The sequence below is a fragment of the Salmo salar genome, chromosome ssa01 (genome assembly GCF_905237065.1).
Source record: "Salmo salar chromosome ssa01, Ssal_v3.1, whole genome shotgun sequence".
Taxonomy (NCBI): domain Eukaryota; kingdom Metazoa; phylum Chordata; class Actinopteri; order Salmoniformes; family Salmonidae; genus Salmo; species Salmo salar.
This window is the reverse complement of record NC_059442.1, coordinates 159,532,341-159,544,495: the sequence shown is the minus strand read 5'-3', so window position 1 is coordinate 159,544,495 and position 12,155 is coordinate 159,532,341. Positions and strand designations below refer to the sequence as shown.

General features: G+C 41.4%; 1 protein-coding gene across 1 annotated transcript; it reads right to left on the bottom strand.

Moving 5' to 3' along the window:
• Window positions 1-2,047: 2,047 nt before the first annotated feature.
• On the bottom strand, window positions 2,048-7,888 carry zgc:55461 (beta-tubulin family protein). Its single transcript, XM_014142538.2, has 4 exons — window positions 7,715-7,888; window positions 7,349-7,457; window positions 3,425-3,535; window positions 2,048-3,254 (listed from the first exon to the last, which is right to left on the bottom strand). The coding sequence occupies exons 1-4, from the start codon at window positions 7,769-7,771 to the stop codon at window positions 2,194-2,196; spliced, it is 1,338 nt and encodes a 445-aa protein (XP_013998013.1). The 5' UTR covers window positions 7,772-7,888; the 3' UTR covers window positions 2,048-2,193.
• Between the last annotated feature and the right edge of the window lie 4,267 nt (window positions 7,889-12,155).

The window sequence follows — 12,155 nt, the reverse complement described above, 5'->3', positions numbered from 1 at the left end:
TAGAAAATGACTCAAGTGAAAGTCACCCAGTCACTATTACTTGAGTAAAAGTCTAAAAGTATTTGGTTTTAAATATACTTAAGAATCAAAAGTAAAAGTATAAACCCTTTCAAATTCCTTAAGCAAACCAGATGGCACAATTTTTAAAAATGTTTTATTACGGCTAGCCAGGGGCACGCTCCAACCCTCAGACATAATTTACAAACCAAGCATGTGTTTAGTGAGTCCGCCAGATCAGAGGCAGTAGGAATGACCAGGGATGTTCTCTTGATAAGTGTGTGGATTAGACCATTTTCCTGTCCTGCTAAGCATTCAAAATGTAGCAAGCACTTTTTGGTGTTAGGGAAAATCTGTGGAGTAAAAAGTACATCATTTTCTTTAGGAATGTAGTGAAGTAAAAGTATAAAGTTGTCAAAAATATAAATAGTAAAGTACAGATACAAAAAAAAAAATACTTTCAAGTATTTTTACTTAAGTAATTTACATCCCTGTACGTGACCAATATCATGTGATTTGATTTAGAAAGCTGAGACTTTTGAAGACAGAAGGATGTGCAGATTTCACAGAAAAGAAAGAAAATAAAACAGATTTTAAAAGGCCCAATCGTAAGAACCCTACCCATTAGTCAATGAAACTGTAGGAGAGATGGTATTCTATTCAATGTCTTCATTATTCACGTTCTTGTCTGGAGTAGTTCTTCATTGTGATTGCGCCATCTGCTGGATGTGGTCTATACACAACTCTGGGGCTGCTGCAGTCCAATTCTCTACTCTTCTCACAGAAATGTGCACTTGCTAACCCTACCGCAATGATTGGTAAGGCATTGGATTGGTATGCCAGAGCAAGGGAGTTTCTTACCCCAGTCCATTTGCTAACACATGCCAGATCTTACAACGCCTGGATGGGTATTTTAAGTATCAGGTAACCACATATGTTACAGCAACCTGTCAGTCAATGAAATGGCACGCAAGCATTGGTTATTGCGTGTAACGTCGGAGCAGGGGAAAGCAGCCAAAATCTTGGGACAAGTTCCTCTGCCCAAGCGTGGCTGACGCATGCCAGCGGCTGGATAGGTATTTTACTTATCTAACCACATATGTTATAGCAATGGTCGAGTTCGTTCGACGTGGCTTGGTGCCCCAGGTGGGCGGAGTTTGCGAATTTTAGACTATTCCATTGGTCTATAAGTGAAATCTCCATTCACCCGGGGCACTGGGCCATGCAAAACGAACTCCACCAATCTCTGTCTTGACGCAGTCGATGACGTGGCACTCTACCTTCTTGCCTTTGTGCTGTTGTCTGTGCCCAATAATGTTTGTACCATGTTTTGTGTTGCTACCATGCTTCCATATTGTGTTTCTACCATGTTGTTATGTGTTGCTGCCATGCTGTGTTGACATGTGGTGTTGTTACCATGTCTTAGGTCTCTATGTCATGTGGGTTTTGTCCTATATTTTTAATTTCCCATACCCACAGGAGGCCTTTTGGTAGGCCATCATTGTAAATAAGAATGTGTTCTTAACTGGCTTGCCTAGTTAAAGGTTAAATAAATAAAGCAGAGGAACGCATCCTAAAACTGACACCAACCTTAACCAAACCCAACTTTTAACTATTCAGAAATTAAATATGGTTTTTCCCTTCAGCCATAGTCTTCCTCTATGCTTGGACAGATAAAAAGCAATTGGCAAAATACTTTGAAACAAATACTAGGCAAGTTTGACTTGAATAAATATGAAGGCTTACAAGTGGCAACAATTCCATATAAAAAAAAGTTTAAACGTTATGCATAAATGAGCTAAAATCTACCCTCCAAATTAAATTATCACTAAATTTTTCAAGACTCAGTAAAATATTTTTTTTGCAGGTGACTGGATTTAGCCCTTTACATGGTCAGTATTGTGAATTGATTACTGAAATATTCCACAGCCAACCTTAAAATCACATTTCTATGTGGAAGTGGGCCATTTGCAATGATTGTACCTAAAGTGTGTTGTATAATTGATTTGAACACTGAGGTGGATTGACTTAAAGAGCACAGGAGACAAAATGCTATCAAAGTTATGCCTTTAATAGAGATTTGGTTCGAAAGCTGGAATTTGACAGCTTGAGAAGGCCACAGTGAAAAGGGACAGACAAGACAAACAGGACACTGAAAAATGTCAGTAAGGCATGTGAAATACACATGACACGTCTTTACGCCAGCTCCTCCTCTCCTTCCTCCTCAAACTCTCCCTCCTCCTCGGCGGTGGCGTCCTGGTACTGCTGGTACTCAGACACCAGGTCGTTCATGTTGCTCTCAGCCTCGGTGAACTCCATCTCGTCCATACCCTCCCCGGTGTACCAATGGAGGAAGGCCTTACGGCGGAACATGGCCGTGAACTGCTCGGAGATGCGCTTAAACAGCTCCTGGATGGCCGTGCTGTTGCCGATGAAGGTGGCGGCCATCTTGAGGCCGCGGGGAGGAATGTCGCAGACAGCGGTCTTGACGTTGTTGGGGATCCATTCGACAAAGTAGCTGCTGTTCTTGTTCTGGACGTTCAGCATCTGCTCGTCCACCTCCTTCATGGACATGCGGCCCCTGAACACTGCAGCTACGGTGAGGTAACGGCCATGACGTGGGTCGCAAGCCGCCATCATGTTCTTGGCATCGAACATCTGCTGGGTGAGCTCGGGCACAGTGAGGGCCCTGTACTGCTGGCTCCCCCTGCTGGTCAGGGGGGCGAAGCCCGGCATGAAGAAGTGGAGACGGGGGAAGGGCACCATGTTGACAGCCAGTTTACGGAGGTCAGCGTTGAGCTGGCCAGGGAAGCGCAAGCAAGTGGTGACCCCGCTCATGGTGGCTGACACCAGGTGATTGAGGTCGCCATAGGTGGGCGTGGTAAGTTTAAGGGTACGGAAGCAGATGTCATACAGAGCCTCATTGTCAATACAGTAGGTCTCGTCGGTGTTCTCTACTAGCTGGTGGACTGACAGGGTGGCATTGTAGGGCTCCACCACAGTGTCTGATACTTTGGGCGAGGGCACCACACTGAACGTGTTCATGATACGGTCGGGGTACTCCTCGCGGATTTTGCTGATGAGCAGGGTGCCCATGCCCGAGCCTGTGCCCCCACCCAGGGAGTGGGTGAGCTGGAAACCCTGTAGACAGTCACAGCTCTCTGCCTCTTTCCTCACCACATCCAAAACAGAGTCCACCAGCTCTGCTCCCTCTGTGTAGTGGCCCTTGGCCCAGTTGTTTCCAGCTCCACTTTGGCCTGCAGACAAACAAAATGGACCAGGAAGTTTTAACAACATATAGTAATGCCCCAAATGAATACAATATCCATTGTAGCAATATTAAGACGCTTCTTCCTTAGGATTTAGTCAGTAGTATTCATGAATACAAGTCATTCTCAAAATCCCAAAGCAGAAAGCCAGGGCTCACCGAAGACGAAGTTGTCTGGTCGGAAGATCTGTCCAAAGGGACCCGACCTCACAGAGTCCATTGTACCAGGCTCCAAGTCCACCAACACCGCACGGGGGACATACTTGCCTCCTGCAAAGCAAAAGAGAAGCGTTTGAGGCATTGCATTGCCCACGAAACCATGAACGACCACCAAATACATTGGTCACTAATTTTCTAATCAAGTTCAACCAGTGGTGTTATGTGCGGGAGCGCAATTCTATACTTTAAATGTCATAATTACTCAAAGTTTGTACCGACAGATTTAATATCATTATCGAATATGCATAAAATGCATTGCATTCATCACTGTCAATCGTGAATGATAATTATTCACGTTTTACCGGTGAAATGTCCAAACGGCATCTGCATGCTAATCATTTGATCACAAATAGTTGAATAGGAATATGCATTTAGATCTTCTTGAATTACTGTTTCGTGAGCAAATTAGAGTATATGGTGTTAAACTATTACCCTTCCTTGTATTTTGTTTCAATGAAAGCATAGGTAGGGCCAGATTAATGCAGGGGCTTACTGGTGCTGAAGCCCCTGGGCCCAGGCCTGTGGGGGACCCAAGAGGCAGCAAAATGTTTTTCCTAAATAAGGATAGAGATATATATATATATATATACACACAAATACATTTAGTATACATACACAGTATACATATACACACACAAATACATTTAGTATTTTTTATTTACTGCAACCGCCAACGACGGACTCAGAGCCCGCTCTCAATTAGCTAATCGTCAGATAGGGGAGGAGATGAGGTAGGGGCCCACATGGGTAACTGGGGGGCCCTGCCTTGATTGGGTAACTGATTAATAAAAAATAAACTGCATAATAAATAAATGTGACTGTTCAATTGTATGAGTCAGGGGCTGGGCCCATGTCCAGCCCCTGACTCACACTATTTTTGTCACTTGTTGCTGCAGTTTGGCAACGCACTCAGCAAGTTGGTTAACTCTAAACTGCTATACATATTTGGTTTGTTGTAGTTCATGGAAAATTTGTGGTAATTTAGTATAATTTATTTAGAATGTATGCATGTATATATATTTTTATCCAATCACAGGAGCCCGCTCGCAATGTTCAAAATACACCAGAGAGCATAATTTAGCCACAGAGGGGTCAATAGTAAAAAAATGAAATAACTGGACAAAGTTTTAGCACAAGCAGGTAACTGCTAAAATAAAGGAAACACCAACATAAAATGTGTTAAAATGGTGTTAGGCCACCACGAGCTGCCAGAACAGCTTCAATGAACTTGGGCATAAATTCTACAAGTGTACATAACCATGCCAGGTAAATGCACCCCACACCATAACCCATACTTTTTATCCCTTGTTTACTCAAGTGTTTCTTTTATTTTGGCAGTTACAGGTATGCCTACAGCTGGGAAGGTCATTACTTTGGGCAGCATGCGTGCCAAACATACAGCTTGTTTGCATTGTGGCCATAGACATAATCCATAGAAGGGTTTTACAACCTCTTACCATGGCAATTTGACTTTTAAACTCATGGGTACATAAGCAATGGCTGCCAGTCCTGACTTGAATGGGAACTGCCATCTATGGATTCAATTAAGGTTGTTCGAGGCTGTAGGTTTGCCTTTTGCAGAATTCAAAATACAATTGCGGGAAAAATGTACAGTTTGGAAAGCAAATGTCTACTGCTGAAAAGGGAAGACAAATCTTCCTGTAGAACCCAAAAAATATTTTGCAAACAGCACTGTTTTTCAAAGTAGTTCATCTTGAGGCTATTACCAAGTCGAGCGTATCGGCCATCACCGTGTTTAGCCTATGGCTTCATCTTCATCAGGTGAGTCAGTGTGCCACTGGACATTTTATTGAGTAGTTTACTGTTAGAGACATGGATGTCATGTACATGAGGTAGAATTGCATGAAATTATTTTTTTCTCAGACCCCTGCCCCCCCAAAAATTCCCCTGTAGCTTATACCACATCGCAAATGTTATTATGGCTTTATTATAAAGGGACTTTTCCTTAAACAGTAAATTATGTACTGGAAGGGGGGGGGGGCTATAAAAATACAAATCCCTGGGGCCTAGGATTTCTTAATCTGTCCCTGAGCATTGGCTAGATCCTGCCTACTGGTGCAAGCTGTTGAGTTTCGGCAATGCAGCTTCAGCGAGCTAACCATCCTAAAAGCACACAAGAAATGACTGAGGAGGTGTTCTTGGTGTAACAGTAAAATAGGCCTACTGTGCTATATGCTGTTATGTTCTGTAAAATAGGAAGTAGTGGAAAAAGTAACCAATTATCATACTTGAGTAAAAGTAAAGATACCTTCATAGAAAATGACTCAAGTAAAAGTAAGACACCCAGTAAAATAGTACTTGAGAAGAGTCTAAAAGTATTTGTTTTTAAATATACTTAAGCATCAAAAGTAAATGTAATTGCTAAAATATACTTAAATATCAAAAGTATAAATAATTTAAATGTATTATATTAAGCCTCATTTTCTTGTTCTTTTTATTTACAGATAGCCAGGGGTACACTGCAACACTCAGATATAATTTACAAACGAAGCATGTGCTTAGTGAGTCCGCCAGATCAGAGGCAATAGGGACGACCAAGGATGTTCTCTTGATAGGCTCTCCAGAGGATGGTGGTGCGGTCTGCACAACACATCACCGGGGTCAAACTACCTTCCCTCCATGACACCTATAGCACCCGATGTCACAGGAAGGCCAAAAAGATCATCAACCAACCACCCGAGCCACTGCCTGTTCACAACGCTACCATCCAGAAGGCGAGGTCAGTACAGGTGTATCAGCGCCGGACCGAGAGACTGAAAAATAGCTTTCTCTCAAGGTCATCAGACTGCTAAATAGCCATCACTAACTCAGAGAAGCTGCTGTCTACATTGAGACCCAATCACCTGCCACTTTAATAAATTGATCACTAGTCACTTTATACAATGCACTCTAAATAATGCCACATTAACACTATTATATATATATATATATATATATCTATAGCCGCTCGGCCATCGCTCATCCATATACTTACATGTACATATTCTCATTCACCCCTTTAGATGTGTGTATTAGGTAGTTGTTAGATATTACAGCACTGTCTGAACTAGAAGCACAAGCATTTCGCTACCCTCCATTAACATCTGCTAACCATGTATATGTGACAAATACAATTTGATAAGTGCACGAATTGAACCATTTTCCTGTCCTGCTAAGCATTCAAAATGTAACAAGTACTTTTTTTTTAGGAATGTAGTGAAATAACAGTTGTGTGAAAAATATAAACAGTAAAGTACAGATACCCCAAAAAACTACTTAAGTAGTACTTTCAAGTATTTTTACACCACTGAAAATAGGCCTACTAATCATTATGCGATCTTACAAGACACTCGGACAGCGTCGTACATGAGTCCCAAGTCCATAACAAACTGTTGAGGACAACCCCTCGTAGTTCTGTCTGGAGTTCCTATTAGGTTGGATTTGGTCTGCTCAAAGTGTGCGCAGAGCGCTTCGAAGTTGGGCCAGATAAGAGCTCGCCACCCAGCGCGTTCCCATACGCGGCCTAGTTTGGGGTATATTTGTGGTAATTTAGTATTGTAACGACCCTGGGTTTATTAGAACGGTTATCGACTCTGCCGCTTCAGCATGCTTTTGCGGCACAGTCGATAGCGCGCTAGACTTCGGGCTAGAAGGTCGAGGGTTCGAGACCTGCTTCCTGGCCGTTTCATTACAGTATAATATATTTAGAATTTATCAGAATACATTTTCCAAATATATTTTTAACCAGCTCCGTGTAGGCCCCTATTCTCAAATTGAAAAAAATGTGATCTAGCAGCACTACAACCATATTTTGTTTAAATGACTAGAGAATATATAGAACTAACAGGCTAATAGAGGACCTACCCGTGGCTTCGTTGTAATACACATTAATTCTCTCCAGCTGAAGGTCACTGTCCCCATGGTATGTGCCAGTGGGGTCGATGCCATGTTCGTCACTAATCACTTCCCAGAACTAGAGGAAAGAAATGGAACAGGTGTTAGCTCCAACTCACATCCCAAAAGATATGCTAGCGAAGCAATTTACAGGGAATGAATCAAATACAGAGCAATTACAATACAGAAAACGTGCATATGTAGCCTAATAGTAGTAGCCTAGCTAGATAATTTATTTATAACTAACGTTAGATAGATAAATTACAGACAATGCAAGGCAGGGCTACGTTACTGAGCTTTAATGAAGGGTGAAATAGTCTGGAAAGTTGAACCAACCTTTGCTCCAATTTGGTTGCCGCACTGACCAGCCTGCAAATGCACAATTTCCCTCATTTTGAGTGAATTAATATTTTTTTTAAAACACAGGTGAAGTATAACTGCCGCTTTCGGATACACTCTGAAGCAAGAAAGAAGAATACGCGATTCAAAATCGGAGGACTGATTTATAATCAGTGGCAACGGAAGATTATGAATGCTATTGGTTTAAACACCCGTCAATCATAGTACAACTGTATTTCATTGGATAACAAAAGTTGATTCCTAGCTTTGATTGGCTCTCACGATATAGTAACCTGTTGTCAGTGGTTACAGAAATGGAAACATTGGAGAGTCGCTGGGATACTTTGGGCTAGGAACATAAAGAGATCTCTTTATGTTCGGGGACTTTGGGGATACTTTTGTATTCTTTGGAACTAGGAAAGCTTGCAGGCGGTATCATTGAATACGAAGCTGGCCAACAAGGTTTATTGCTACACAGAAAATGTAACCAAACAGCACTCAAGATATACATTTTCATGTAAAAACATGTTACAAGTTTGATAAGGTTTCCTCAATTTCTTCACTTTTGAAACAATGCATTACATGAAACTAATGCTTGCTAGATAGTAATTTTACAAGTAGCATAGGTGCAAGCGGGTATAAAACTATAAGAAGGTCATAGCAATTCATCATGGGATATGTTTGAAAAGAAAATAGAATTTATGACTGGAATGACATTTAAATTGTGCCAGATATTATCTTTGTATTACCTGCAAATACATTGTGAAGTAAAAAATAGTAAAGGGGCTATAAAAAAAAATATTGAGTCATCAATAGGCTAAACTTATTGACATGGCTGCATTGATGAAATGAGAAGAGCAACAATAATGATTGAAAAAACATTCAAGTCCACTTGCATATATAATAATAATAATAATCATACATTTTATTTGTAATATGCTTTTGTTTTATTTCATATCAGAATTTCCCTAGTAGTTTTAAGACCAGTTATTTGCTATCATTCTCTAAACATTGCGTACAGGCTGCATCAAGTTAACACCCTCAAAGCACTTTGCTGCCATTGAGAGAGATAGAGATGTGAATAACACATAATGGCAATATATCGCTAATAGTAGACCTGGAAAACATTAGATTAACAAAATGTGACTAAAATGTTCATCCTTAGGAAAGAACTGAGGGTTCCTGAGGCCAATGCTGTCCCTATATCCAGTAGAATGTGATTTAGGCTATGAAGTATTTGTTTTGTTTGGAGACAACTGATGGCGACCATGGTGATAGTCATGGTGATGACAGCTTTGGAGGAGGTTGTGCGTTGACTTTGGACAGAGTCCACCCGGCATAATAACTTGACATGCAGTATTGAAGTTCTTTACTTTTTACAACAACTTTCCATTTTGTGAGTGACAAATAAACTATGAATCATCAAGGTAGTTTAGTTTCACTTGAGAATGATTTTCTATGCCCCCAGTCTATAAATGTTTAAGTAGTTTGTATGCAACTCAGACACATCAAGTTTATTAGATATACATTTGTAATTCAAGCGATGGAGATTTCCAGTGGATATGAATGACCTACAATACAGCTAAAGTACCCCATTATTTTTGTATTTTACCTTTATTTAACTAGGCAAGTCAATTAAGAACAAATTCTTATTTACAATGACGGCCTAGGAACAGTGGGTTAACTGCCTTGTTCAGGGGAAGAACGACAGATTTTTACCTTGTCAGCTCAGGGATTCAATCCAGCATCCTTTCAGTTACTGGCCCAATGCTCTAACCACTAGGCTTCCTGCCTAGTGATGCAGCTACCTGCAGGCTACCTGCTGCCTGCCTAGTATTAGCGATGCTTGACCATCTCACATATCTCTTCTTCCTATAGGTATTTACTTCCTATTAAAAAGACACCTGTATGACCAAGGCTATGCTAGCAAAGAGTGCAGGGATTGACCATTGTGATGCAGCTCCAGAATGCACACAGTAAAATCACTTTAAAGGGGCTGAGGAGAACATTTTCCAAAACGAGGACATGGGAAAATTGACTTGCCGTCCTTTGTTTCTATTCCAGGATGTTTCTATTGTCCTCATTTAACCAGACTTCCTTTGAGTCACCACTTTCTGTTGTTTAACCCATATTTTACCAGGGTTTTTATTATGAATACATAAATAAATTCCCCACTACAGAAGGTCAGTGAGTTGAACACAGTTGAATTCAGTAGCTTGGCTTAAACCTCACTACTGAATGTTGTGGTGGTAGTAAATATTGGCAAGACTGCAACAGGACTGTCTGTACCTTCTATATTAATCTTCACACCATATGTATGGGTGCCTCATTTCATTGGCGAGAACAATACTGCCTTTATAAAGCACTTTAAAATGTTATAGAGAGGCTTGAAGGGCCTTTGCTCCACTAGGAGTTGAAAAATAATACATTAAGTATATAGCTGTTTGTACTTAAGTCTCAAAGTACTTTAAACAGTATCCAGCACAATACTACCTACATAAGGAGAACCTCCCTGAAAGTATTTTTTAACATTTTACCTTTATTTAACTAGGCAAGTCAGTTAAGAACAAATTCTTATTTTCAATGACTGCCTAGGAACAGTGGGTTAACTGCCTTGTTCAGGGGCAGAACAACAGATTTGTACCTTGTCAGCTCAGGGATTCAAACTTGCAACTGTTTGGTTACTAGCCCAATGCTCTAACCACTAGGCTACCTGTCTCTAACCACTAGGCTACCTGTCTCTAACCACTAGGCTACCTGTCTCTAACCACTAGGCTACCTGTCTCTAACCACTAGGCTACCTGTCTCTAACCACTAGGCTACCTGCCGCCCCGAGCTGGGTGTACTTCACGTTTCACTGGCCTGAGACTTTCATCAACAACCCTTGTTGGAGTACTGGTGCACTAGTGATTTCTAAGCAAATAATTATCCCAGATACTGGACTACTGGACAACTGCTGAGCACTCTAGTACAAAATGTCTGCTAATCACCAAGTTGGCTGCTATACACATTGGAGGTGGATGGGGTGAGTGACCCACACAATGTAAATCAGTGGTTCCCAACCAGGGGTACTAGGACCCCTGGGGGTACTTGGCCTATGCACAAAGGGTACTTGAGAAGACTCATGAGACCATAGGCCTACTGGTAGAATGGACCTGAGGGCGTACTTCAGGGGTACACTGGGCAGAGCAAAATTCAGTTGGTGGTACAGTAACCGAAAAATTTTGGGAACCACTGATGTAAAGTACTTGTAGAGGTGAAAAAGTTGAAGACATTTAAATAGAATCCCTTACTATCACAATGACTAGAACCTGAACCATCCCTTCAGATAATCCCCTCTTTCCCCAACACAATTTTATTGAGCTAAGTATCCATACCACTATTAGCTGGCGAGCTAATTGTCAACGCAGAGAGATCCCCTAGGCAACCCCCGGAGGTCCCAGTGCTGTGTTGTACATGTCGGTTCTGCTGTGTCATTTGGTTTCCCCTCAAGGCAGAAGCGTTGTGTGAGGCAGCACTTACATTATTCAGAGCTAACATGAGATGGGTGTGTGCATGTGTGTGTGCTTGTGCGTGTGTGTGTGTGAGGGAGAGCAGGTGCGGAGGAGACCTGAGCAGGCGCATCACAGCATCAAATGAAAGAAGGGAAGAGAAACCTGTCCTGGCAAGAGGTAATAAAGTAATTGAAGGCATTATATGCCATATGTTTGCATGCTTGGATGGAAGTGAACTTGTCAACTCATCTGATATGGGTAGGGTTGTTCTCAACTCATCTGATATGGGTAGGGTTGTTTTCAACTCATCTGATATGGGTAGGGTTGTTTTCAACTCATCTGATATGGGTAGGATTGTTCTCAACTCATCTGATATGGGTAGGATTGTTTTCAACTCATCTGATATGGGTAGGGTTGTTCTCAACTCATCTGATATGGGTAGGATTGTTTTCAACTCATCTGATATGGGTAGGGTTGTTTTCAACTCATCTGATATGGGTAGGGTTGTTTTCAACTCATCTTATATGGGTAGGGTTGTTCTCAACTCATCTGATATGGGTAGGATGGTTGTCAACTCAATTGATATGGGTAGGTTGGTTGTCAACTCATCTGATATGGGTAGGATTGTTGTCAACTCATCTGATATGGGTAGGGTTGTTGTCAACTCATCTGATGTGGGTAGGATTGTTGTCAACTCATCTGATATGGGTAGGGTTGTTGTCAACTCATCTGATGTGGGTAGGATTGTTGTCAACTCATCTGATGTGGGTAGGATTGTTGTTAACTCACCTAATAAGGGTAGGATGTAGTCAGCTCATCTGATAAGGGTAGGATGTAGTCAACTCATCTGATAAGGGTAGGATGTAGTCAACTCATCTGATAAGGGTAGGATAGAGTCAACTCATCTTATAAGGGTAGGATGTAGTCAACTCATCTGATAAGGG